Source organism: Fusarium odoratissimum (assembly GCF_000260195.1).
Source record: "Fusarium odoratissimum NRRL 54006 unplaced genomic scaffold supercont1.29, whole genome shotgun sequence".
NCBI lineage: Eukaryota > Fungi > Ascomycota > Sordariomycetes > Hypocreales > Nectriaceae > Fusarium > Fusarium odoratissimum.
In genome coordinates, this window is record NW_022158713.1 from 299600 (window position 1) to 326518 (window position 26919).

General features: G+C 48.9%; 9 protein-coding genes across 21 annotated transcripts; 6 read left to right on the top strand and 3 right to left on the bottom strand.

Moving 5' to 3' along the window:
• Positions 1 to 2110: 2110 nt before the first annotated feature.
• On the top strand, positions 2111 to 2964 carry FOIG_12924 (uncharacterized protein; the record flags this gene model as incomplete). Its single annotated transcript, XM_031213889.1, has 2 exons — positions 2111 to 2125; positions 2203 to 2964. The coding sequence occupies 2 exons, from the start codon at positions 2111 to 2113 to the stop codon at positions 2962 to 2964; spliced, it is 777 nt and encodes a 258-aa protein (XP_031056463.1).
• On the bottom strand, positions 2267 to 8733 carry FOIG_12925 (protein phosphatase; the record flags this gene model as incomplete). 6 transcript variants are annotated; one of them, XM_031213890.1, is made up of 5 exons in its annotated part: positions 7988 to 8635; positions 6541 to 7941; positions 6358 to 6481; positions 6216 to 6306; positions 2267 to 6157 (listed from the first exon to the last, which is right to left on the bottom strand). In XM_031213890.1, exons 2-5 carry the CDS (start codon positions 6555 to 6557, stop codon positions 5148 to 5150), a joined length of 1242 nt encoding a protein of 413 aa, XP_031056464.1. In that variant the 5' UTR covers positions 6558 to 7941; positions 7988 to 8635. The 6 variants fall into 6 exon arrangements, with proteins under 6 accessions (XP_031056464.1, XP_031056467.1, XP_031056466.1 ...); XM_031213894.1 differs by having other exon boundaries at positions 5148 to 6157; positions 6216 to 6481; positions 6541 to 8573; positions 8628 to 8733; XM_031213895.1 differs by having other exon boundaries at positions 5148 to 6157; positions 6216 to 6481.
• Positions 4094 to 4894, top strand: FOIG_12926 (uncharacterized protein; the record flags this gene model as incomplete). Its single annotated transcript, XM_031213896.1, has 1 exon — positions 4094 to 4894. One exon carries the CDS (start codon positions 4094 to 4096, stop codon positions 4892 to 4894), a length of 801 nt encoding a protein of 266 aa, XP_031056470.1.
• On the top strand, positions 6912 to 8341 carry FOIG_12927 (uncharacterized protein). Of its 2 annotated transcripts, none has more exons than XM_031213897.1 (2): positions 6912 to 7030; positions 7093 to 8341. In XM_031213897.1, the coding sequence occupies exon 2, from the start codon at positions 7135 to 7137 to the stop codon at positions 7486 to 7488; it is 354 nt and encodes a 117-aa protein (XP_031056471.1). In that variant the 5' UTR covers positions 6912 to 7030; positions 7093 to 7134; the 3' UTR covers positions 7489 to 8341. The 2 variants fall into 2 exon arrangements, with proteins under 2 accessions (XP_031056471.1, XP_031056472.1); XM_031213898.1 differs by having other exon boundaries at positions 7085 to 8313.
• Positions 8734 to 8933: 200 nt separating the features above from the next.
• FOIG_12928 (uncharacterized protein) lies at positions 8934 to 10881 on the top strand. Its single transcript, XM_031213899.1, has 2 exons — positions 8934 to 9469; positions 9523 to 10881. Exons 1-2 carry the CDS (start codon positions 9328 to 9330, stop codon positions 10512 to 10514), a joined length of 1134 nt encoding a protein of 377 aa, XP_031056473.1. The 5' UTR covers positions 8934 to 9327; the 3' UTR covers positions 10515 to 10881.
• A 216-nt stretch (positions 10882 to 11097) lies between these two features.
• Positions 11098 to 14671, top strand: FOIG_12929 (Cullin 1). 2 transcript variants are annotated; one of them, XM_031213900.1, is made up of 5 exons: positions 11098 to 11672; positions 11720 to 11806; positions 11862 to 11938; positions 11992 to 13883; positions 13932 to 14671. In XM_031213900.1, exons 1-5 carry the CDS (start codon positions 11605 to 11607, stop codon positions 14118 to 14120), a joined length of 2313 nt encoding a protein of 770 aa, XP_031056474.1. In that variant the 5' UTR covers positions 11098 to 11604; the 3' UTR covers positions 14121 to 14671. The 2 variants fall into 2 exon arrangements, with proteins under 2 accessions (XP_031056474.1, XP_031056475.1); XM_031213901.1 differs by having other exon boundaries at positions 11098 to 11806.
• On the bottom strand, positions 13861 to 17770 carry FOIG_12930 (uncharacterized protein). Of its 2 annotated transcripts, XM_031213902.1 has the most exons (4): positions 16870 to 17770; positions 16387 to 16813; positions 16120 to 16332; positions 13861 to 16072 (listed from the first exon to the last, which is right to left on the bottom strand). In XM_031213902.1, exons 1-4 carry the CDS (start codon positions 17160 to 17162, stop codon positions 14807 to 14809), a joined length of 2199 nt encoding a protein of 732 aa, XP_031056476.1. In that variant the 5' UTR covers positions 17163 to 17770; the 3' UTR covers positions 13861 to 14806. The 2 variants fall into 2 exon arrangements, with proteins under 2 accessions (XP_031056476.1, XP_031056477.1); XM_031213903.1 differs by having other exon boundaries at positions 16387 to 17770.
• Positions 17771 to 22145: 4375 nt separating this feature from the next.
• FOIG_12931 (guanine nucleotide-binding protein subunit alpha, other) lies at positions 22146 to 25751 on the top strand. 5 transcript variants are annotated; one of them, XM_031213904.1, is made up of 6 exons: positions 22146 to 23417; positions 23483 to 23828; positions 23885 to 24013; positions 24068 to 24197; positions 24259 to 24497; positions 24551 to 25751. In XM_031213904.1, exons 1-6 carry the CDS (start codon positions 23294 to 23296, stop codon positions 24648 to 24650), a joined length of 1068 nt encoding a protein of 355 aa, XP_031056478.1. In that variant the 5' UTR covers positions 22146 to 23293; the 3' UTR covers positions 24651 to 25751. The 5 variants fall into 5 exon arrangements, with proteins under 5 accessions (XP_031056478.1, XP_031056482.1, XP_031056479.1 ...); XM_031213905.1 differs by having other exon boundaries at positions 22708 to 23828; positions 24551 to 25565; XM_031213906.1 differs by having other exon boundaries at positions 22708 to 23417; positions 24068 to 24497; positions 24551 to 25565.
• On the bottom strand, positions 22601 to 22771 carry FOIG_12932 (uncharacterized protein; the record flags this gene model as incomplete). The annotated part of the gene is made up of 1 exon (XM_031213909.1): positions 22601 to 22771. One exon carries the CDS (start codon positions 22769 to 22771, stop codon positions 22601 to 22603), a length of 171 nt encoding a protein of 56 aa, XP_031056483.1.
• Positions 25752 to 26919: the final 1168 nt, after the last annotated feature.

The window sequence follows — 26919 nt, forward strand, 5'->3', positions numbered from 1 at the left end:
GTTCTAGTGTTGCCATTCGAATTTGCATCACCGCCTAGGCATTGATCTCATTCTCGACCGTTGCGGTCCCAGTCATACGCCATGGAATCCAACCGTGATCTCGTAACAGCACTGGGGATAGTGTTGAGCCACCAGACAACGCCTTAAACGGCCGGACGATACGTACTCCTCCATTTTGTTTGATGGATCTGCTTTTTGGAGACTGGCCTTGTCGTTCCATTTTCGGTTCCCTAGACATGAGCGACCGTGCATCGCTAGCGGCATCCATGGCTTCACATCCTGATCTCCTAACTCTCCTCAGAAGGCCCTTGTTCTATTTCGAAAAAAGAAAAGAACGGCGCCTGGCAACACCTCCAACAAAGCTTAGCCTTTAATGGTAGCTGGGGAATGGTGTCACCCTAGGGGTCTTGGTTCCCACGGCTCTTGTTAGGTGTCCTAGGTGAAGGGAGATGCCTGTCAGCAGACTAATTTCAAGATGCTAGCCTCTACGATCACAGACAAACACGATCGCAGAACATATGGAGGATGCAAGTAAGTCTAATGCCTCTCCGCCGCCGGCGCCGGAATAGTGTTGTGCTCACACGTAATTCTGTGCCCTGGGTTGGGTTGGGTTGGGAGGGCTTGATACTTTCATATCCTCATGTTCTCAAGCGACTGAATTTCAAGGATGCGTGTTTATGAGCGCGTGGCTCAGCAATGATCTCCGTACAGCGCACCCTGTCTGTCTGACTTACACCCACCTTATCGCCACAAGGGGGCAAGAAAGGCTCACGCCAGCCCGTCTTTTTCTGCAGCGAGGTTCGAAAGTGGGTGTGATGTGCCAGTTATTAGCCATACCCTCGGAGCCGCTGCTCTCGCAATCACCGAATCATGTCGTCGTCGACGGGTTTATGCCCAACCAAGCATGATGCCCATTCACCAAATCACTAACATCGGTTTTGGGCCCTGGCCCCTCTGCCGTCCAGGCCTCCGTCATTTCAGCTGCAACTCCGCTTTCCGTGAACTCAAAGTCTTCTCAGCCACTACCTCCGAAGGACAGGATCCCTGGAAACATTGCCAGTCCCCAGACACCTATTTGCTGTACGGCAATACTTCCCGTTCAATCAATTGCTTCTTGGCACAGCTGCTAGATGGTGGTTTCATGGCTTTCGATACAGTTTCTCGCATCCCCAAGTCTCATATTCTGTCGGGCCGCCTGGAGTATGTGTATACGGCTTGCTAGTGAGACACCTATCTTCTGTTTCCACGACCCCCCCTTAGACTACAGTACGCAATGTGATCTCAACTTCACTCGCCTCCGAGAATGGCAACAAGATATTGGACGGGGCATGTCAAGAGGAACAATTCGAAAAGTCGCGGTGTCAGCGTTCAAGTGTGGCTTGTTACCATTTTCCACATATCGAGTTGGTGGCGCGCTGCTCGCTCGCCCGGTTCATGGATCTCTTGCGACTGAGTTGACCGGCTCTTTGTCTTTTGCAGATTGCAATGCACCAGGGCTGCAGCTAGCTCATGACTGTTGCTTGTAGCGCAGCCCTGCAGCATATTCCCAGCATAACCGGCTGCCACTTGCATCGACTGGTCTCGCTGTCCCGCGCCGGCCCAGTGGTCTTCGTCCCAATAGGGCTGCCCCGTCCGTTGATGGGGTTCTCCGGGCCCTGGATCTCTAGAGGCACATGTATCTGATACTTCCTTCAGACTGTAGTATAGAAGCCCCCAATACCTCTTTGCTTCCTTTCGCCGTCTCCTACAGAAATACTTGCCGCTGTGGCTGGCCTTCCCATGTGGCGGACCCTCTCGTGAGCTTATCGTTCTTAAGTCTTCATAAATACCCTGGTATATGTCACCGCTGGTGCCCCATCCATCCTTTCAATAAAAGGGAAAGCGTCATCTATTAGACCTGGGTTGTTTTTCATCAGGACCGCTCCAGCTTCATACAACTTGAGCTCTTGCACATTATCCCTTGTGCCTTTCGTTGATCCTCATCAGTGTTGGTTGACCAACACCACGGCGCTGTCGCAAGAGCTTGTTACGAGATTCGCGATCTGGCCTAGATGCCGAACTCTTGTCGCATATTGACAACGCCTGTCCCGTCAAGTTATAAAACGACTAAATGTCAACGCCGGCAGTACGTGGCCCGTTCCTCTGTCCATATCCATTCCTCTTCGATCCTTGTTCCTAATGTTGGCATGTCCTTGTCTATAGCAAAAAGCAAACCTTGCCCGGATTAGAGATAATCAGAGGAGATCCCGGGCCCGCAGAAGAGAGTATCTCCAAGAGCTGGAGCAACGACTCCGAGTGTATGAGTTGCAGGGTGTCGAGGCGTCCTCAGAGGTGCAACATGCTGCGCGGAGGGTTGCAGAGGAGAACAGACAACTCCGTGGTCTTCTCAACCGACATGGGATCAGCGATGATTACATTACTAGTTACTTGCACTCGGGTACAGCATCGCAGACCGATCCGACAGCAATATCGCACTTCACCCCCAACACTCACAGCGATAGTGTCCAATCCCTTCAGCAGGTTATAGCACCCCGGAGACCTACAGCTCTCGAGACTGGCGTATCTTACGGCCTCCCTCCGCAGGAAAGCCGTGAACCATCTATCGCAAGTGGATCTACAAGCAGTTCTTCTATATGGGAATCTGGCCAAGCTATCCAGCCACCTTCAGCATACGCCCGGCCACTTCCCTCCAACGTCCCTACACCAGTACCGAGGCAGTCGATAACTTCATCAATGCATCCCCAGCAATACACCTCTCAAATGTTCCCTGATCCTCAAGTTTCACGGACCGAAAGCTACCACGCTATCGCTACCCCTGGGTCTTTGATGGGTGATCCCCGGCGACACAGCTACTCTGTGGCACCCATGCCTGGGGATGTCTCGTCAACGATGGGTTATAGCATTCCCATGAATTCCTTTCACAACCCTGTAGGACAAGATGGTGGCCCCTCAGGACCGTGTTGACTGGATGGCCAACCAGCAGAGAGCTTTTGTCCGACCCAATGGATTTCGTTGCGCCCGGTGGCCTCAAAATCCTCTGCCATCCACATCGAACAGGTACCGACAAGTAGCCTCGCGTTGATGCAATTTGCGTGAAGTTAAAGGGGGTTTGATACAATCGCTATGCATAAGCTCCTTCGACCTATCGATAGACTTGACCTCGCGTTTTGGCGGCGACGTACATTTCCCCACATATCGATATGGGTTTCCTATCAGTCGCCTGCCTTCTCGAAACACTCAATATTATCCAAGATTGGTATGCGGGTGGTGTTCCACGTCTTGCCATGGCGAGCTGGGTAATGAAATGAAACCTGGGAAGAGCCTTTGGATGAACAAACAGGAAACCCAGCGGCAAGGCTGAGTTCGACCATACGATGATGTTCCTGTAGCTTTGTCCTCTACAGACAAAGATCTTATTGTTGGGATGTCTTGCAGAATTCTTGGAACATAAAGCAGAAGTCGAACGTCGACAGCGACAAAACGAACAACGAACCCGAAGGAACAATGGGTCTTTCATCAAGTCTCAAAGAACGATTGCTGATAGGGCGTTAAGGATAGGAGATACCAACACATGCTATTTCTCATATCGAATATTAATCAAGTAGTCTCCCGAGCCGACCGTTGTACGACCATTCACTTCAGCATTCGCATCCTTGATACCGTTCACGACTTCACAAGTTGACAACTAAACATTTATGGCAATGCTTTCTGCCAATCTGGAAAAGCCAATAGGAACAAAAAAGGAAGAGCTTGACCAGTTCATATCAGCACCACCTCTTGACGAACAGGCAGTCAAACAATCTACTGAGGACATCTCCAACACTTTGCGCTGTGCGGAACATATGTCGCCTCACACCTATAAAACCCCTCGCCGACCCGGGCGCAAAGCATTTACAAACATCCCAAGCCCTTCACTCGGGAACGGTCACATAACTGTGGATGAACATCCAAGCGATAGAAGACTGGGCATCCCGTTGACTTATCCAGTTGAGGGCATACCGCACATCAAACTATCGGTTCCAATCCTAGGCTTATCCACTGTCAAGGCAGATCACCAAGTATCAAAAAAGGATCAAAGCAAGCTACATCCAGCATGGGTCAGCAAGCCAAGAAGAGGAAGCACCAGGAAGTCTCAGTTGAAAACGGGAGTTATGATCCGTATGACACAGGCGAAAATACCTCCTCAAGATTTTCAGATTGGTTCGAACTCTTTTCAACCCTTCGAACTCGTGTCGGTCGAAAAAGATTCAAGCCCTATATTTCATGGCACAAGGAAGAGGAAGAGAGAAGGACGCGACTTTCTTCGACCTGCAGCGAAACACCTTCAATCCTGAAGTCGAGACTTGTTGGTGGTGATGAAGAAGAAATGCTGCCTAGATATGGTAGGGCACCGGAATATACGTCGAATGAGGTGAAAGAATCCGCTGACATATGTCAAAAGCATGCCTACAACTTCGACCAGATCCTTGATAGTTTCAATTCGAAGACGGCTTCAGAAACAACAACGGCTCCGGAATTCCCTGAACCCGTTGTGTCACATGATTTGAACGCAAATAGAGCGTTTAGCATTGACGAGGTCAATGCTGCCGTCGCTGTTTGTACCCTTGTCTCTGACATTTGCAGATATCGTGGAAGACTGTCTACTGAAGACCAAGTCATACTGCGTGATGCCTTGAAAAGGATGCCATACCTCTTGACATCTATAGGACGGAAAAAGGAACCCAAACAGGCACTCATGTTTCAGATAGAGGTCTACGAGAACCCCGCATCCACAAGCTGGGGATCTATTGAAAGCTTCGACACTTTGCAAAATTGGTTAGAATTGCTTGAGAGGTTTGACAACTGTGCGGAGCTGTATCCAAGCAAGGGACCAGGAGGTATGTTTATAGTATGAGGTGGCTTGTTGCACGGGTTTAGAAACGCCGGAAAGTAGCCTGGGACTGATCGAACTGCATTGCGTGGGATATCAAGCATTTAAGAGGCGTACCATGACGATACCCTTTGACTCAGGTGGTATATAATGAATTTTGAATATTATCGAACTCCATACCCTGCCCGTAACCCCAAACCCCAAGTTAATTCCGTGAAACAAAGCCACATTTGTGGCCGGTAGATATGAAAATAATAGACAATGGCAAAATAGATGATCACAAGAAGTAATCCGCGACTGGCTTCTTGGCAGGCATTCCTCGCGAATCTTGTGGTGCAGCTTGGAAAACCCTGTATCGCCGCGCAGGACCGCTCCTAGGAGGCATACCGCCCTCCATCATGACTCCAGTACCGCCATCGCTTCTGCCAACATCACCATTGCTACGGGCGAAGAGACCTGTGCCAGACTCGTCCTCAGAGAGTTCCAGGACCGCAGCAACATTTCCACAGCGGTAGCAATAGTTCGGAGCAGACCACACAGTGACGATAGAAGCATCGAACATTTCCTTGAATCCCTCCATGACAAGCTGGTGCGCGCGGGCAATGAGACTCAGGTCGTTTCGATGGTTGAACACCTTGACGATATCAGCTCCAAAGAGGAAACCTGCACCTCGTGGGGAAAGACCCCAGCCGTCGATCTCGTCTGGGTCGGACCAGAGTAGATCGCACATGGCACCTTCATGGGGGACTTCTTGTTTGCGGTCAATCAAGCGAATCTTGTCAACTGTATCGACCAATGGACTCAAACCGCCATGAACACAAAGCACTGCTCCGGCTGGATTTCCCACCGAGCCACCGCTTGACCCTGAAGCGCCCGATCCTGGGGGGCCTGTCTTGTCCATCGCTGTCCCACCTGGGCTTTGGATCTGATCTTGCGAGCTATCATCTGGCCGACGTCGGGGGAAACGGCTCATTATAGAGCCGTTCTGGTCGCAAACCTCGATCTCAGTTTCGTCATCGACAGGTTCCACCCCAGGCGACATGGTGTTGGAGGCGCCCAATACGATCGCACCAAGCGCCAGGTAATCAAAGATGTCGCAACAGTAACGCCAAACATTAGCGCTGCCGTACTTTCTTATGCACTCATCGTAAAAACCGTAGACTGTGGTGATTTGACGAGATTCGTGGTTGCCGCGGATTAGTGTCATTCTATCGGGGTATCGAACTTTTAGGCAGAGCAAAAGGAGGAAAGATTCCAGTGAATAGAAGCCGCGATCGACAAAGTCGCCTAAGAGTTTTGATTAGATGTGTGAAAATTGGTTGGATGTGATTAAGATTGGTCTTACCCATGAACAGGTAATTTGTATCTGGAACATCGCCTCCAACTCGAAAGAGCTCCATCAAATCGTGGAATTGGCCATGAATGTCACCACATATCTAATAAGAGAATCAGAGATTGCTGGGCCTTCATTAAGGCATGAGGCATACCGTTACTGGTGCCGATACAGTGACGACGTTGCCCTCTTCTATTAAAAGTTCCCGAGCTTTATGACAGAGCTCGCGGACTTGCGCTTCCGGAATCGGTCGGCATGCGCGCAGCTGCGCAATGGCCCTGAGAATGAGTTATTAGCTCAAGAATCCGAAGACCGGCGATCGGGCGTTCAGCCTCACTTGTCGAGGTCGCTCATCGTGAAAGGGTAGAGTTGGTGGGCTGGCACGTGGGGATGCGCGCGCCGCTAATCTTTAATCCTAAGCCGTATCAAAGAAAATGATCATAACATATCGTGTGTAGCCGGGAGTTGTCATGCGATGCGATGCTTGCGATGCGACGTGATTTGAGCTGAACACGGGGATGACTTGAAAGCTGGTCGCGCGTGTTGGTTGTAGTTGGGGATTTGGAGATTTCGCGATTCGCGGTGTTGAGTGACGCTCTTCGAGGTGGAGACACACAACTGCCCCACCAATGAATAACCAGAGGTCGGGCTTACATAGAGCCGAGGCCGAAACAATCCCCTTCCGCCGGTAGCCAATGAGAGTCACATCATAACTCAGGTTTGGGTGAACCTTTACGAATTCTGGATCACCACCACAAATCGCTCGATACTGTCGGCAACGTTGACCTGGTCAATGCTTGTCTGGAGGATGATGCTACAGTTGTCATGTGAGTTCAATGGCATCTGGAACCCATTGAAACACCCGCTGACGACCAATTGAGACCTTTAGAGTCCACACTACACCAAACGACCTCCAGACCTAACCAGGATCATGCCACCACTCCTTCACCCGAAATCGCGAATGACATCGTCGCTCTTCGCAACGACAGTCGCCGCATGCTTTCTAGTCGTCACGATTCCGCATTTGCTTCCTTGCCCCGTACCCCGGGCCCGCTTCGCCGATGGAGATGTTATGGTTGACGAGAATGGCCGACGAATGAGATGGAAGAGGAAGGATGCCAGTCCCAAAGTCGAGGATGGGATTGTTCAATTTAACGATGTGGCGAGCGACGAGGCAGAGAACGCACAAGATAGAGCAAGGAGGGAATGCCCACTGCCGAAGCCGGGAGGTATGCTGGGCGAGTGGTTGGGATTTCACAAGAGCGACAAGGAGACTGGACGATGACCGGCAAAGAATGAGCTGAATGACCTCAAACCTGTATATTGAGCGTGGTAGCTCCCTTGGTACGCACCTGGATGCTTGAATGGCACACAGGGCGGCTCCCATGGGTTCTATCTGATATGAACTCCGCTGTGATCCTACAAAACATGGGGAAACCATTGAAACGGATTGATAGAAGAGTGCAGTTCTTGGAGAACGGGAGTAACTGTCACTGAAGGATGATATCCCTCCTCGAATCCCAGGCCCTAGAGGACAACCTTTGTTGAAACATACCTTAGCTATGCCTACCCAAGAGCCATAAATTAGAAATGGCAGGGGGAGGGAGGATGAAAAATCATAATTAGCTACTCGTCATACTGCATCAGTTTACCAGATAGCCAGGATGTTCCACTTGGTTGAGAAAATAGTTGTGGAATGGCAGTGAAGTCGGGATAAACACTTGCTGAGATGGTTTTTCTAAGATCTGATTGGCTACATTTCTATCTTGCGGAGAAGCGCACACCTCTAGGTAATGTAAGGCGAGGTACCTAGAAAAATAAGCTCGCTACATTAGAGATAACCCCATGAAGTCCAGAAAGTATAGGCCAGAGCTACTATTTGTGTAAGTCAAATATAGTAGTGAGGAAGCTCTGGGATCAAGTGCATGAGATATCCCAAAATAGCCCGCTCAATTTGGTGGTAGCAGAATACGTTAGCTTGGACCTAACACCTGTGGGGTTAAATCAAGGCTGAGGGACGATCGGAGAATTGAAGATGGTGACAAGCGGCAAGCGAAGTTTATCTTCTCTGCATGCTTTTTGATGAAATCTGATCTGATGTCATGGACACAAGTTTCCTTCGAAAGTTTGACAACTTGTTGATACGATGGGTACTTATATATCTGGTTCGCGTGATTGCGGAACATCGGATTGTGTCGCGTGATATCCATTGACCAAAACCTCGAGATTTATTCGCGTATCCGTATCAAAATCAAGTCTGGGCACAGAGACCCTGTTGCTCCGTGCCTGGAGCCTGTCAACCAAGGATCTGCGTTGCTGCAAGGAGGCAGCCAGAAGGCATGCAACGAGAACTAGGCTTTCTGGGCACGACTGGGGTTGATAGGTTGGCAGGGGTATCGTGCGAGGATGAGAGACAATGCTTACAATGCTTAATACGGACAATAGAAAATGAGGAAACAAAACCTAGGCTGCAATGAACCCTCTAAATTATAGAGTATACTGGCCGAGAACGATGGACCGTTTGGCCTCGATGATTTCATTACACAGAAATGCATGCATCCATGAGGAACAAAGCAAGAAACAATGAATGCAAACGACCTGGAAGCGCCTTGGCGGCCTATGACGCTCTAGCGCTTCCAGAGCTCAGCAGGTAATCTCACCCACTAACGGTCAATGGATGACGCCTTGGGGGTCCTGACCCAGCCTGCACAGACCAGACCATGGGCGCGTCGAAACGCCCGTCAAAAGCCTAAGGACGGGGATCTCCAATCTCTAATTTCCCAGTCTATTTCGTTACCTTCCGTTCCAACCATTGTGATTTTTTGCTGTGTGTCGTGTGCGCTTTTGTCTTCATTACATTTCTTGAACTCCAACCGTTGACGGTCACGAATCCTCATTTCCTAATTAGTACCTTCTATTGTATGGTTTTCTTCTGTAAAACACAATAGGCTCGGCTCTCAACTCAACCCACGTGTCGCCGGCTCAGCCGCGCTTTAACAAATCGACTGCCATGCCAGTTTGTCCTGGGTACGCTTTGCGATCGCCCTCGCCGGCTTCAATATCCGGCTGAAGACATAAATATCGCGATCGTTGGCTTCGTCGCCGCCGCCGCTGATTTCACGTCATGACTTCTCCCTCTCCTCCACGAACTGGCACTGGCACTGGCACCTATCACGACTCCCCACGGACCTATGATTCAGGTCGTACTTTGAGCAGCTCCGTCGCGGGCAGGTCTGCCCGTCTACGCCCCCCTCGATCCCTCCCACGTAAGCGATTTTAGAACTCCATCGCTTGACTTCTCAGCTAACCCAAGAAATAGCCTGGATTGATTCATGGGACGACAAACATGGCTCAGTAAGCGACGACCAACTGCGGCTACTCCGGCCTCCCACTCGCGCTGTCCCACCACAACATAACTCGTCACCAAGTGACCCCCAAAGACGAATCTCGAAAGATGGCTTCGTCGATCCGCAAGATCCTCTTGCTGGCCAAGGCCAGGAAACGAGAGGCAAGATCCCCCATTTTATGCGCTACGGCCGCGCCTCGATGCGTGGCAGGAAATGGGACCATCTGAGATCCGCAGAACCCGTCATTGTGCCAGGACATAAACCAGCATTAACCTCGCAGCCGAACATAGCATGGCAAGACTTTGTCCAATCTTCGTCGTGGGGTCGCATGACTAATGAGGACTCGAAAGTGGTGGATGTTGAGGCTCTAAACGACCTACAACCAAATTTCAACACACCAGCCCGCCACCCTTACGATGCACAAGAAGCCAGGGTCTCACGGAAGAAGAGGACGCTAGCTCCGTACAAACGTTTATGGAATATAGCTATTCGGCACTCTCTCGCTCCTCTGATGTTTAGACTGAGCGTCATGGTCACTTCTATCATTGCCCTTGCTATTGCGGCGCGGATCCACCTGCTTGAAGACGTTGATAGCACAGATTCAGCTGAGGAGACACAATCCATAGTTGCCGTGGCCGTAGACTGCGTGGCTATTCCATACATTGGTTATATGATCTGGGATGAGTACACAGGCAAGCCTTTGGGGTTAAGATCTGTTGTCTCCAAGATCTCTCTCATCTTGCTAGACCTCTTTTTCATCATCTTCAAGTCGGCAAGCACAGCACTTGCGTTCGAGAGCCTTGTCTATCATAACTTGTCCGATACAGCAGTGAGGAGCTTGTCTAAGGCGCTGGCAGCATTCATGCTCATGGGACTGATTGCTTGGACGATGAACTTTGCAGTCAACATATTCCGCACAGTGGAACGCCTGGGAGGAGGTGAAGATGATGGGCTGCATGGTTAGAAAGGGAAGTGAGGGATGACTGGAGCAACGGACTCGATTTGGAAATTTAGGATACCCCTTTGAGCAGGGAGTGCTTATGGCGGCCGGTTGGAATATATGGAACATTGATATCACGGTAGACCGTGCTTAGCGTTCATTGCTGCTCTCCTTTCTCTTTATTAGTATTACAGACAACCTATTACACGCGCTAAACATGCATGTTTCTTATATTCAGGAACAACCTTGGGTTGGGGAATGAATCAAAAGAACAAAGCTTAATTCTGTGTCTGATGCTGGAACGTGCAGAAATGGCTCTATTTAATCGAACTGATATCAATCACTGCCTGTGAATTGCGTCCTGTAGTATTTATCACTCAGTTAGTAGTGCACGCTCATGTGCATGGCGCTTCAGGGAAAAGGTATATTACCATGGTGGCTCTATCCATAATTACTTGGGAGGCTTCCACAGTACCTACTCCACCCCTGTTTATCGGAGACAACCCGGCCATCAGCCTAGGGCGGTATGTAGCGGCAGATCCCGACACTAAGCCCTTTACAGCAAGTTGCTCCTCCTGTTGTGGCCTGGCCTTGCCTCAGCCAACGCCTTGTCATATTCAGTCCAGCTACTGCGGTCTGACATTGACTGCCTGATCCTCTCCCGTCCTATGCATTTATTTGACTGTCAAGAATCACTTTATGGGTGTTTCTCTTTTTTATTTTCTCTCTCACTCTTTCCCTCTGATGACTCATATGTCTAGGATGATTTAAGTTTACGGACTGCATCTTGCCTTGCCACAAAAAGCACAAACCCGACTTACCAACTATTACTGTCCATCCGAAACCGCCTCGAGGCTCGACCTTGCTCTCAGTCGTGCCTGGGTAGCTCAACATCAGCCTCGACAACATCCCCTCGAGCGTCGGACCTAATCGTCATATTCATCATCGTGTCGCATAATTGCGCTTCGGTTACAGCTCTATACGTTTTACTCCTTCTGGGCAAATCGACCTTTATCGACTCTGACGACATCGCGTCGAACCCCTCGAGACTGACCCCGCCTCCATCACCAGCACCTCCGTTGAACCGCCATCCATCTTCGCTTTTTAGCCCACCATGGCCGCAAAGATGGGTGCCCCGAGTCAAATGCCCCCGATACCTAACAGAGAGGATATTGGGGCAACGTGAGTAGCCTTGTGCATGTTTAGACTATCAAGACTGACTCGAACAGATGGACCTATCTACAAGCTGGTATCTCACGCGTCATGAACGATCTCGAGCAGGGTATCGACATGCAAATGTACATGGGCGTCTACACGTTAGTCACCTTTACCAAAACTAGTATATCAGAAGCGTCTACTGACTTGTCACAGCGCTGTCCATAATTTCTGTACATCCCAAAAAGCAGTTGGCATGACTGGCCCTGCTATGCACAGTAACCACAGAGGCGGTAAGCCATTCCTAGACATGTATTTACGGCCTGTCAAGCTAACTGCTCAATAGCACATCTGCTAGGGGAAGAACTCTACAACAAGCTCATTGATTACCTCCAGCATCATCTCGATAGCCTTGTGAATGAAAGCAAGGCCCACACCGACGAGGCGCTGCTCGCTTTCTATATCAAAGAATGGGGGCGTTACACAGTTGCCGCCAAATATATCCACCATCTCTTTCGCTATCTCAATAGACATTGGGTCAAGCGAGAAATTGATGAGGGGAAGAAGAATATCTACGATGTCTACACACTGCATCTTGTGCAATGGAGGAAGGAGCTATTCGAAAAGGTCAGTGATAAGGTTATGGATGCGGTGCTTAAGCTTGTGGAGAAGCAAAGGAACGGCGAGACCATCGAACACGGCCAAATCAAGCAAGTCGTGGATTCCTTTGTCTCTCTGGGACTGGATGAAGCAGACCCCTCCAAGTCAACCCTTGATGTCTACCGCTATCATTTCGAGCGTCCTTTCCTCATTGCTACCAAAGAGTTTTACGTGGCAGAGTCTAAGCAATTTGTTGCCGAGAACAGCGTCGTGGAATACATGAAGAAGGCGGAGGCTCGCCTGTCTGAGGAGGAGGAGCGCGTTCGCATGTACCTGCATCAAGACATCGCCATTCCTCTTAAGAAGACTTGCAATCAAGCTCTTATCGCCGATCACTCCAGTCTTCTTCGGGAAGAGTTCCAGGTGCTTCTGGATAACGACCGTGAAGAGGATATGGCACGAATGTACAACCTTCTTTCGAGAATCCCCGACGGCCTCGAACCGCTTAGAGCCCGTTTTGAGACACACGTGAGAAAGGCCGGTCTCGCTGCTGTGCAGAAGGTCCAATCGTCAGAGGGCGATAAGCTTGAACCAAAGGTTTACGTCGACGCTCTGCTCGAAATTCACACCCAGTACCAAGGCCTTGTGAAGAGAGCTTTCAATGATGAGCCAGAGTTTACACGTTCTCTTGATAACGCCTGCAGGGAGTTTGTCAATCGGAACGAAGTTTGCAAGGCTGGATCCAACAAATCGCCCGAACTTCTAGCTAAATACACTGATGTCCTGCTCAGAAAGAGCAGCACCAGTATTGAAGAGGCAGAATTGGAACGTACTCTGAGTCAGATCATGACAGTTTTTAAGTACATTGAGGACAAGGATGTCTTCCAGAAGTTCTATTCGCGGATGCTGGCCCGGCGTTTGGTGCATAGCAACTCCTCTTCAGATGACGCTGAGACTAGCATGATCAGCAAACTAAAAGAGGCGTGCGGTTTCGAATACACGAACAAACTTCAGCGTATGTTCCAGGATATGCAAATTTCTAAGGACTTGAATAAAGATTTCCGCGAGCATCTTGAAGGCGTCGAATACACCAAGGCCGTTGATTCAACTTTCTCGATTCTGGGAACTGGATTCTGGCCATTGACGGCACCGAGCACTGACTTCAACCCGCCTCCCGAGATTGCGGCCGAGATCGAGCGCTTTATCCGCTTCTACAAGCATAAGCATGACGGGCGTAAGCTCACGTGGTTGTGGCATCTTTGCAAGGGCGAGATCAAAGCTGGCTATTGCAAGGCCAGCAAGACTCCGTACACCTTCCAGGTCTCGATTTACCAGATGGCCATTCTCCTCCTTTTCAACGAGAAGGACACTTACAGCTACGAGGATATGCTCAGTGCCACTCAACTGAGCAAGGAAGTTTTGGACCAGGCCCTCGCTGTTATTCTGAAGGCCAAGGTACTCATCATGTCTGGCGCGGCCGGTGAGAAGCCAGGAGCCGGTAAATCCTTCAAATTAAACTACGACTTCAAGAGCAAAAAGATCAGGGTGAACTTGAACCTCGGTGGTGTGAAGGAGGCGAAGCAGGAGGAGGCCGAGACAAACAAGACAATTGAGGAAGACCGAAAACTGGTCCTCCAAGTATGTATATCTCTTTGTTTGTCAAGATCCATACTAACTACAACATAGTCTGCCATCGTCCGAATCATGAAGGCTCGTAAGAAGATGAAACACACCCAGCTCGTAAGCGAGACCATCAACCAAATCCGCTCGCGATTTGTTCCAAAGGTCGGCGATATCAAGAAATGCATTGAAATCCTACTAGACAAGGAGTATCTGGAGCGTTTGGAAGACGACGAGCTAGGTTACCTAGCTTAAACCTTTAGCTAAGTGGTATTGGCTCGAGGTCAAGTCGGAGAGCTTCATCCCAGCCTCCGCATATCGCGATTATCAAGCCCGATTTATTATGTATTTCCCGGGGGCATAGATATCCGGGGCTTTCGGCGGTTATGAGCGTCTCTACTTTCTTAATTCCTTCGGCGTGGTAAGAGAGTCTGACGGGCAGACATGATGAGAAATGGGGCTTGGTAAACAATAGATGATCAGCAATTTGAGCATGTGGCTACCTCTCCCTCGACCCTCCCTAAGTTTCTTTCTACGTGTTCATTCACTTATTTATTCTCTATGTTTTGGGTCTTGATGATTTGGTACCTTGGGCGGGGAGAAAGTTGTTTGCAAAGGAAGAATCAGTTGGCTTGGGATCAGGGACTGGCTGCAAAAAGGGCTCTGTAGAAATGGACTGCTGAAAGAAATAAAAAGGTCTCAGCGGACAAGTTATAAAAACAGTGCATGTAAAGGACTTATTTAAAGTGAAACTATTAGCCATTTCGATCTTTCTATACTGTAATATTGCATGGCTCGTTCAATATTATTTACAAACTATATCAAGATACAATGGGTGATATATATACATAATGCGGCCAAAATCGCCCGCTTTGATTACCTTCATATTCATGACGCGGCCGTCCATATTCCGTGTTTTCTGGGCTTTCTTTGTTAACTTATCATTCTTTAGTCGTTACACCGTTCTCGTTGCGAGGAGGGCCTGCGCTTGGCAGTTTATCTTTCGAACCAACAACTCCCTCGGTCTGAAACCCATCGTCCTTCTTTTCCGGCACTGGTGGACCTGGAAGAGGCTTGTTGATCCCCGAGGTCGGCCGGCTGCCTGGCTCGCTGACTCCCGAGAGGATACTTTCGCTGAAGCTTGCTCCTCTCCCTGGTCGTGCAGTTGCATCATCTGAACTGCCACCTCGAGATACGGGAGCGCTGATCATCTGGTAGTCTTTGTCGATGGGACTGCTTGAACTCGAGTCGTCCATTGACTTGTCAGCCTTGGGGGCTGGTTTGCGACCCCAGCCAGCACCCCATCCACTTGTTCGGCGCTTCTCACCAGCCCAAGCTGCCCAACTCCCGATGTAAGCACCGGCACGCGCACCAGCTGATTGTCCTTGCTGTCCGGCTTTTGAAGGGTCTTGTCCGGCCGGCTGACTAGAACCGTTCAGCGGCGATGCTGCGCGAGCTTCTTCAGCGCGGCGCCGTTGTGCTTCACGCAAAGCTTCCATGTCAGCATACAATTTATTAAGAACAAAGGACGCCTTTTCGCGACCAGCGGCAAGATTCCGACCGAGGACTTCTTTGCCCTGCGCAAAACGCTCGTCCAGATGCAGTTCTTTCACTTGCTCTGCGATGCGACGCTGTACATCCTCGATGTTCAAGCCTCCTGCACAAGGGTGTCGAGGGTCGACAATGTCGAACAAATGGGAATCAGTGTTTGCGTTCCACATGCGGTAGTTCTCAGTGCGCTTCCAAGCCTCCACCCACTCATAACCAAAGTCTGCGACAGGATCACCCTCAACCTCTGGAAGGATGGCTTTGGGGTTGTTTGGGTTCACGTTAAGATAGTTGTGATATTTGACGGAGGAGATAAGAGCGAGAATGTACTCTTCGAACTGGAGCCTGATGAACTCCTCGCTTCCGACGTATTTCAACGTCTTCGGCCTGCTAGGGTTGGCTTCGTCCCATGTCTCGTTGATCTCATGAGTTAAATAGTCTATCCACCTCCGGTCCGCAGCGGTGAGAGTCAAAGCGCTTCTGAGTGACGGAGAGTTGATGACAACTGAGTCCTCGTCCAGATTGATGAGAATATCACTGTAGCGATCCTTCTGCTGCAGGAGAAGTGAGTTTGTACTGCCGACAATATAGGACTTTGTGCCAAAGTCGGCGAGAATATCAAGTTGTTGCAGGGGGGTATAGGGTCCAAACAAGCTTCCCTATTTGCTATCAGTTCCTGTTCGGATCGAGTTGTGACGAGACTCACCTTGCCAAATATCTGGAGTGGTAGGCCCATGTAGCAGAGGAGGGAGTTGCGATCACTAGTTCGCAAACTGGTAGGCTTTGATAGACTTGTCTCGTAGCTGTTCAACTCTGGGTCTGCACTGTCCTGCAGGTTGCGAATGAGGCCGGGTATCAAGGACAAAAGAGAAAATTGCATCATGCACAACCTGTCACATCTCGACCCAAAGAAGAGCATCTGGAAATACCTGTCAGCAATCTTCGTCACAGTGGGGAAAACCAGCAGTGTTACCTTCGGTTGGAGGAGGCAACACTTCAACAAAACCAAAGTTTGCCATTTGTATTCGTGTATCAGTTCACGGAGACTCATACCGAGATATTGGTCTCGGTCTACCTGGTCATTGAGAATGCCTTTGGATTTCTCATCTGCCAGACTCTCCTGGAATCTGCGGAGAATCTCAACATCGGTAAACTCACGCTGCGCAAACCAAGCCTGCGTGACAATACTCAGACGCTCACGAAGCATGCCGAAGAACTGAGGGCTATCGGCAATGACCACAACAGCCTTCTGGACAGTGGATCGCGTAACATCGGCAGGGCGATTGATGAGCTGAGATGAGTCAAGTTGTCGGGTGCACGAAATTCCAAACAGTGACGTAGCGGGTTTCGTCTCCGTCTCTGGGCGAAGCAGCGTAAAGTATGAGAAGTCCTCCTCGGATCTACACAGATTTCTCAGCACCATTCAGAAGTGTCAAAACCGCAATAAACAACTCACGCATGCGCCCCATCACTCAAGGCCATGAAAGGTAGCAAAGACCAGCCATAATCAGCCGCAGGATCACTCCCCTCGTCTGCTCCAAACCAATTCTCGACTTCTGGGCCCCTTGCATGGTGGAATCCGACAACAGTAACAAGCGGGATGAAATCGACCTTGGTAGAGGAGGCAGGGGAGGAGGGTAGAATGGGTGAGAGTATGGGCTTGAGGTCATCGTGGGACTCGGGTGCGCCAAGACCGCTAGGAGGAGATTCGTCGGAGCTCATTGTGTGGTCTTTTTCTCTCGAGGTCATGCGCTAGAAGTCGGCCATGTAGATATCCAACTATCGTATTCCAGAAAGGATATGTATATAGTTATAAGTTGCTTATATCACGACGCGCGAGGGGCTGGTCGATCGACAGTTGAGAAGGTTCGTTGACGTGATAAGGGGGTTGCTTGACTCGAGCTGCAATGCCAGGGATGGAGGCGAATTTGTTGAACGTTGGACGTTGAGGCGCCCGAATCGTAGTGAAGTTGGATTCTAATTAAAGGTTCGATGCTGCGGCTTTCAGAATATCGATATATTTTGGCGAGATGTTAAGAGGTAAGACTTGTTATAGGGCGTGAGTATCAATGAAGGTTCAAGGTCGCATAGCGATCATGGGTTCCCCTCGACAAATGCGGTATCCAAACAGGACTTCTTGACGAATGGGTATTAAGTTTTCAGATAAGATAAAGGCCCGCTTAGTACCTTAGCTTCGCTTGTTTCGGACGGGGTTGTAAATATGATGCACATCAATTCATGATGATGTCGAGAGAGGACGAAATCAAGAAAACAGGAGGAAAGAAAGGTTGAAATAGACAATGCAGGGTCAACAGCTAGCCGGGAGGATGGGTACTATCACGGGAAGGTTTCCCAATGTCCAGGTACCTCAGGTGCTAATATAGAGGGGCAGGTCTGAATGAAAATCACCAATTAAACATGCACGTCCCCTATATCCAAGATCAATGCTATCAGAATGGTTGATGAATTATTAATTGGACACATCTCCGCCTTTTGGAAACTACTCCACGCCTTTTAGATAAAGGAAGCATGGACCCCATTAGTTAAATCTATCGTACTTTGGCTGCATTCGCATCTCGAAGCTGTTCTTCTGATGTATGAATGCCCTGAGTCAAAAGAATGACGTATGAATCTTTCCAATGCCTCATTCTCAAACGTCAGAAACATTCCTCCCACAGACCTCGATGCTGGCTAAGCATAATCCTTTCTTCAGCTATGATTGGTCATTTGTATCCTTGTCCAATGAAGCAAGTCGACGTGTCTTGCATAATTTAGTTACTTGCCCAGTACCTACTAGCCTAGCAATATCGCCCCGGGCGATATGAATTAGCACGATGAGCCTCAGCTTCCGTCATCTGGCTCAGCCATCTCACAAGATGTTGTGGTTGTGGTTCGTGCTGCCACAGGAGGTGTGTGAGAACGCCTGATTGTTCAGAGGGACGGCTTCCAAACTACTATGATGTCCGGGCAATTTACCACAAATGAGATCTCGGAAGAGGCTGCAATGATCTTGATCTCTGCGCATATGGAGTATCACATTAATGTATTAAACCATACCTACTAAGGTAAGGTATCTTGTAAGCTGTTTCTATTGAGTGGCCACCTGTAGCCTCGAGGTCATGCATAAAAAACCGCTTATCTAATACTTGATCACCAAATGTCCAGTGTTAAGGCTTCAGAGATAAAGAGAGTAAGAAACTAGTACTAGAGTCAATTAATAAGTGAAGCACATTAACTCGTAGTCCTGGTCCATCACTGACATCGACAGCATTAACTGGCCCAATCAGTGTATTTCATACCCTCGCTCATATAAATCTAATCGATTGAGAGAGTTTCGACCACTCGGTTTCCTTACGTCACGTGCTGGCTTCCGACGGCGTTGGCAAACTCCTAGAGCAATGCACAAACGTAACGGTTCAACTGTCCCAATCTGATCGCACTTCAACATGGGTCTCGAGGAAATACAGTGTCGTGGCTTTGACCCTGGATATGTCACTGGGAAACTCATTAAGGCAAAGAAATAGGAATGTAAGATCACGGTGGGTCAGCCTCTGAGAGGCTTAAGAAGTTCAAATTTTTGGCATGGGTGAGAATGGAAGGCCTTGTAAGTCAATGTTTTGACATCCAATATCGCTGAGCCGCCAGATCAGAGGACACGACCCCAGACTTCACTAATAAGCCATAGCCGACTATTCATTCGGTAGTTGACGGATGAGGCAAAAAAAACATTATCAAAATGGAGTGCCGTGCTGGATTCCATTCATGCTTGGGCGACAAAGGGTTTCGTTTATTCCACAAACTTGTTTTCAGGCTTCACAATACGGTGTTAGTACTGTACCGTCCACACTCGTGGTTAAAAACGACATATCTAGCAATAACAACTTAAGTATAGCCAATTCATTTTAAATGGTCGAAACAAGAACAAACATACTTATTGCATGGCCCAGTGCCCTCATTTCCTACATACTATATATGTGCCGCATTGGCTCAACGGCTGGGTTTTGGATCAGCAGCTTGGTAGAGAGGTCATGATATTGTATGTCGAGATGAAGCAGGAAAGCAATCAAGCACATGATGAGGCTTCCCCAAGATCAAGCAAGCAATTATAGCCCCAAAGTCCGACCGGCTGGGCGGAGTGGTTAGTGGTAGAGACACAGCCGAGTCATGCGTGGTTGTAGTATGCACATGTGGTATCGCTCTGCGCTTTCTATATAGTGGGTAGATAGACATCACTACAGCTGATGTTTCATCAACGGCTTTGAGTAACACAGCTAAAGCTGGGGCGATGAGGAAGGCAGAATTGACTGGTGAAGGTTCTCGATGCTTCAATGTCTAATCAGAGAGGTACGCACTTCCGTGCGACATAAAATACATGACAGGGTCACCTAACTGAAGTAAGTGTATGTCAGATCAATAACATATCTTTCCCGGCTTCCATGGTTTACTGAGTTTCCCTTGGTGCAACTTTAACTTCCATTTCTCGAGGAAACTTTTAGAAATGGAGCATAATAAGATCAGGTAATCTTTCTGCCAAACCAGCTTTCAACGGTGCGTGGTTTTAAGGCGATGCGTATTGGTGTGCCTCAGATATGGAAGCCTGGTACATCGGTGAGGGAGATAGGAAGGGTTTGGGGCGTCGGCGAGGGTTTCTGCAGGCAAACACCAATGCAGCTTGGTACGAGAAGCCGAAAAGGAATATGCAATAATATGTAAACATGGGTTGCATTAGCACTCCACTTTAGCTCCAGGAATCCCAAAGGGACCCCTGTTAGAAAATTCCACTGACCGGGCTTCGTCTTTTGTGTTGCGGACGCTCTTTGTTTGGTCCCAGAAAACTCAATTTCCCTTGGCCTTCGTCTATGGGGCTGTTTCTTCATCTTTGATGAATTCTGCAAATTGATGAGACGAAACAAATTCTGTTTTTGAAAGTGCGTGGCACGGTGCGATTGTCTAGAATTATTTGAGGAATGCGGATAAATCCACCCAACCTTATTAGATCTCACGACGCTACGAGCAGCGCCCTCAGCGAAGAGTCTTGGGACCCAGATTGGGTGAGCCGTCATTAGCTAAGACAGCTCGGGAAACATGGGGAGGTGAGTCCCCTACAGGGGCCAGTAGAGGGAGACGTCAGGGAGTTAGGTAAAATCCATCCAAGCCAGGCGGCCAGGCTATAGAGGGGCTGAGAGGGCTGGCATATGCGGGCGGCAAGACACTCTCTCCACTGGGTCCGCCGTCCCATCTTGATCTCGAAGAAGATTAATTGTCGCCATGCATCGAGTGTGCAGTTTTCGTCAAGGACTCGAGGCGTCGAGTCTTCATGGCATTTCTAATAAGCTCTTGTAGCCACTATCGAGTACTGGACAGGATCTAGCACAAGCTTTATGGCCAGCAGATATCTCGCCAAGCCGCCGCGAATGAAGTTTGAAACATTGGCCAATTAGAATATGCTTTTGGCACGTTGATCAGTCCCCTACGGATTCTGCAGGAAGTGCAGGAGCGTCAATCCATGGTCGACTTACCCTTGTTCGGAAATAGAATGGTGACCAATACCGCCAGAGCCTGTGTTAAGCGCAATTTGAACCGGGATACAGACAGAGCTGCAATGTCCACCCTGAAAACAGATGAGTAGGTAAAAATAACGAGGGACGACAGAGGGCTCTACTGATAGATTCACTTTGAGCCGCTCTTATATCAATTGTGATGAGATGAAACTAGATATTTCAAATTTTGTCTCACATCGAGTTGGCCATTCTCCGCGGCACAAGGTTTGACCTGGTCGAGATTCCTAATTACCTAGTAGTTGGGGGATCATAAATTTGCACGGTGATAATTGCAAATAAGGTAGCCAAACAAGCAGCATCTGTAGTCAATGTCCTCAACAATGGGATGACAGCGAGTCTTGCTCTACTATGTAACCTACCTAACGACCTTGGAAGGTCATTTGAATGGCATGATCTGGAACTTATTGATAAACCAGAGCCAGAACCAGTGCTCAAGTCTCAAGAAGGTACCGATAGTCTGGTCAATGGTATGGTACCTGTGCTGGCTAATAATACACCAGCGGGGGAACGACAGATGCGAAAAGCCGACTGGCGATGGCCACGGTGTTTTTGCCCGAGACTTGTATCGGTTCACACTGCTTTTGAAAGATAGAAAAATGCGTACTTCTCAAGGACCACCACTCTGAAAGGAATAACAAGATGGAGATTTCCGCATTGTCATATAGATATGTTGCACGAGCAGAGACTTGAAGCCAGACAGATCAGAAGCGGCGTCCCTTCAGCTCAACTTTTCATGGTGCTGAAGTCGTTGGCAGTCGGACGTCCCTTATGTATCAGGACATCTCACTACGTATGTCAAACTTAGTACCCAGTAGGTAAGCAAGTGTGTAGTCTGTGGAATTGTGTTTGTGAAGATGCTCTATAATTTATAGAGGGTATTGCTGGTGAGGTTATTGAAATGGACGGCAGTATTATCATGTGGATATGAATGTGAATTTGTTTTTTGATCTCGGCGGAGAATAGCGCTGAGGTGAACCCCTTGGTCCTTGCCAGTAGCTGAAAGGTCTGCGGCGGTCCCTGCCTCCTGCTTGAATTGGATTGGATGTGGATGTGATGGTTGAATCGATTTTGCAAAGAAAGCAGGCGGTGGCACGGTTGGTACCGATTGATAGGTACTTTCCCTACCTTATGAATGTTTACTCGACCATGCCTTATTCCGTAGGTGCTCAGTGCAATTTAACCCTGCACCAGCTCAATTCAGTTCAGTCGATATCGCCTCCAACTTTGGCTGATGGCGTTCATCACCACGTTTCACTTTAGAGTCAAACACGACAAGGTTTCGCTATTTGACATTACTTCCGCTTGCGCTACTCTGCCGAGATCGTTGCAAAACTCCCTAAAGCGACTCTTCCACGAACGGTCGAGTCTCTTTGTAACCAACGATATCCGGTTGTAGGCACTCTGGTTTGCACCCCTCGTTCCCGTTAGAACATTGTTAGGAAGTTACTGGCTGCGGACGCCCCTTCGACCTGGCCATACCACCAGCTTCAACCCCCCAAGCCCTCAAAGCTCAGAAGTACTACCTAGCTAGGCTCCCTTCAAAATCTCTCGTCTTCACTCGCCTGCTCACTGGTTCGCGTTGGCTCGCACACCCCTGTCTTCACTCCTTCTCCACTGTCGGCTCTCTCACCAATTGGCACAGCCCTCCGCCGACTTTGTCTCGTCATCGTCGAGGTTCCTTAGTGCCTTTGTACTCTTTAGTCTCGCCCACGCGCCCTGCCTCCACGAAGCTCCCCCAGCACCATACAGTAGCTGGTTACGGCCGACAATCTGGAGCGACAAGGCCCGTCCATCCATCTCTTTCTCTTGTCTACCCACCGCCAAACATTCTCCTTCCAGCTTTCAGCCTCGACGCTGCTCAGGCATATCTCGCCCGACTTCATCTTTCAGTACTTTTCAAATTCGCTCGCCTGTCCCCAAGAAAACGCCTCGGGGACTCTTTTTCGAGGGCTCGAGTCTTGTCCGCGCCTCCTCGCCCGTAACGATCCGATCTCCCCGACCTCTCCGTTCATCCTTGACGTGCCCGATTACCTTTTACTTCACCAACTTTTTATCGCATCTATTCGTCAGTCTTCCTCAATCTTTCAATCCGAACCGAGCCAGCAGATCGAAATTCCAGCTACAAAAACCCTCACGACTGTCTACCTCCCCATTATCTCCACATTATACGACACCGCTTACTTCGCAAACCGTTGCGACCGTCATGCACGTCTGGAGATAAGCAACATCATAAATACTGAAGTGAACCTGTGCTCAGCACACCGATCACTTCCTTTTATCGAAGGGCCGTCTTTTCAGGTCATTTTGTGATCCGCCAAAATGGGCGCATGCATGAGCTCGAGTAATGAGGAGGCGGATCAGAAGAAGAAGAGTCAGGCTATCGATAAAATTCTGGAGGAAGACTCAAAACGATTACGGAAAGAATGCAAGATTTTGCTGCTAGGTAAGGGTGTCGAGGCGACAGGCGAAGCGCTGAACTCAAGCTCGGATAGTTAACAACTTTGGCAGGTTCTGGCGAGAGTGGCAAGTCGACGATTGTCAAACAGATGAAAATTATCCATCTCAAAGGATACTCGGAAGATGAGCTGTTCAATTACCGGCCAACTGTCTTTAAAAACCTTGTGGAGTGCGCCAAGGCCGTTATTATGGCCATGCAACAATTCGACATCGAGCCCCAAAACGAGGAGAACAAGGCACATGCGGAGTTCCTATTAGAATACCAAGCCGAGTCTGGTCCTCAAGCGCAAATCGATCCGAAAGTGGGCGCAGCGGTACAAGCTCTGTGGAACGATCCAGCGAAGGATCTTCTCATGGAGCATCAGACAGAGTTCTACCTCATGGATTCCGCCGAATAGTATGTTGAAGCATTTAATATCGAGCGCGGATTGTTATTGACTTCCCTTATTCTAGTTTCTTTCAGGAAGCGATGCGAATAGTATCATCAGACTATTTACCGAACGAAATGGATGTACTCCGAGCGCGAACGAAGACAACAGGTATCTATGAGACGAGATTCCAAATGGGGCAACTAAGCATTCAGTAAGAACATGCAACTTCCGCACCGGACACTGGCTTCTATTAACACTTGGGCAGTATGTTCGATGTTGGTGGTCAACGAAGTGAGAGAAAGAAGTGGATCCACTGCTTTGAGAATGTCACATCGATCATCTTCTGTGTGGCATTGAGCGAATATGATCAAGTCCTGCTCGAGGAGAGCAGTCAGGTAAGACTGGAAATTGCAATAATGGTTGGTATCATAGAACGTCTTCTAACATAAGCATTAGAACCGAATGATGGAGAGTTTGCTCCTTTTTGACTCGGTTGTCAACTCGCGGTGGTTCATGCGTACTAGCATCATACTGTTCCTCAACAAGGTTGACATTTTCAAGCAAAAGCTGAGCAGGTCTCCGCTGGGCAATTACTTTCCCGATTACTCGGGTGGTAACGATGTCAATAAAGCAGCCAAGTATCTACTCTGGCGATTCAATCAGGTCAATCGGGCGCATCTAAACCTGTATCCCCAGTAAGTTTTATTAGTGTCGACAATGGTTCCTACAGGTTTCTAACATAACATAGCTTGACGCAAGCAACAGATACGTCGAACATTCGACTCGTTTTCGCAGCAGTCAAAGAGACTATCTTGAATAACGCACTTAAGGACTCGGGCATTCTTTGATAGCGAATCACTGCTCATTTGAATTTACAAACACGATGTTAACGGCACGGAACTGTTGGCTGGCGTCGAGAGCATTTTTTTTGGAGTTTGGGGCACGGGGCTCAGGACAACATCGATTTTATACGATCCTTGCTTTATTTACTTATTTTTGTTCACGCGACACCTATACTCGGAGCCTTCATCGGGTATAGTATCCACGGCTACGAACGAGCATTTCTCTTGTGCCAGTCCCTTCGCCGGCTCACGATCCCTGGAGATGCACTTGATTATCTGCAGCTCAGGGCAACCCCCTTCCGAAAAGAGCACAATCGACATGGACTTGAATTTACGGTTTATATATCTTGGTCTGGCATATACTGTGCTTTATCGAGTTTTGGGCGATTAGACCTTACACGAGCTCAGGGTTCGGGTTGGGCTTTACTCAATTGGGATTTGAAGCATTGTATGACACGGGAACGAAGGGGTTCTCAATGCGACCCGGGTTGGTGTCGTGAAGCTGCTTAGCGAAGCAGTGTGGTCACTTTGGATTGAAAAGAAATCCCGGAGTGCGGGATAGGCGGGGACATTACGCTACTAGCATTCCTATGGCTTCTGTCGAGCTTAAGATGCGGGAGAGAACAGGCGTATGGTTTCCGTTTCCAGGGAGATTGGTGTTTAAGGAGCTGACTGGGAACATCAATGAAAGCCGGACTCATCGTCTGGCATGCTAATGGGTTGCTTATCTTCTCCAGGTACATATGTAGTTCTCGACTCGAACGAGGCGAATTGACGATATTTATATCATGGAATCACCTTTGATGGACTCAATTTAAATAGGGTATATATAATGGCTGTGAAGTGAAAGATGGATTTTGTTCCAGCGAGATGGCTTGCTTGCCTGGGTACACTACGACAGTGATACACTGTTGGTATGTGGACAGTCGCTTGGCGTAGGCCCAATAGCTTTACGCTCCGCGAAACTTGATATTGTGAATCTAGGGAGGATACAAGCTTTACTAGGAAAGGGGAAAGTTTTATGACGGGGTTTGGCCAGGAACCCAATATCATCAACATACGACGTTCCTGGAGCTATTTACCATGTATTGGTCGAGATGAGGGGCTGAATGTGGATTGGAGCTTGGACCGCGAGCCATGAGGCGATCGATAAACTAGGCTAGTGGACAGGGGCCTACGCTTATGAATTACTATGTATATCCATCATGACTGTCCGAACAAGGACGTGGCGTGTTGAAGCTCAGCATCCTACTTGTGTTATAATGAGGGGCAGTTGCCAACTGTCAGATTTGATTTTATGAGGTCAAGTTAAGTTGTATAACCATCAAGACCCGGGCTCTCATCACCAATTTCAACCTCGGGGGGTCGAGCACGTGTAGTAGTATGCCCGTGCGTGTGGTACTAGAGCTTGTTCTCTATACAGCTCTCTCTCAACACTCTCAGACCGTATCATTTGCCAGGACCCATCTCGGTGCTACCGACGTCGTGGCATGCGGGGGATCCATATACCAGAGACTTTGTGCTCGATATAGTCCTCAAACCAACATTGATTCTCATTAGACCAGGCATGCGTACCAAGAAGCCTTGTCAACGCCTTGCCCTCGCAACCCTGTAGCTATGGTATGGTTTTGGAGAGCGTATGCGGACGACCAATATTTTGCACTGAGGCCTCTATAACGCACTGGGTTGTCCTGGAAGGCTATAAGCTACAAAATTCAACATCTTTGTCAAGATAACAAGCTAGCTACTTGTTGAGTTTGATATCCAGGCTCCTTCGCGTCACATGTAGCTCTGCTGGACTCGGTGACACCGCGTCGTGACGAACAAGGTTGTGAATTTGTGAGGTCTTAGCTTAGGTCGAGACCGAGTATCGTTGAACTAAAACAGCTGAGCTCATGCTGAAAAAGTGCTACTGCTGCGTAACAAACACACCGGACGTCACGGCCCCGCAATCCGTTGTGAGAAAAGCTGACGCTAAGTACGAAGCGAGGCTTCATTGATTCTTGTGTGTGTACCTGTGTGGGTGGGACCGTCTTGGAGTATGCACTGTCAGCAAATAAGTTGCTTGACAATGTATGGGGTTCAAGATACGGTCTGTATTTGCAACGGTAGCTGGCATGAGGGGGAGGGGGAGGACATTCATCGGGCTCTTTCTACAGGAAGCTTGACTGCCTGAGGTTAGGTCGCTTAGAAAGGTTGGAGGGGCAATGGATTCAATGAAGACATCGGGTTCACATGTCTAGAGGCACTACATATATTCACTATTCGAATGGTG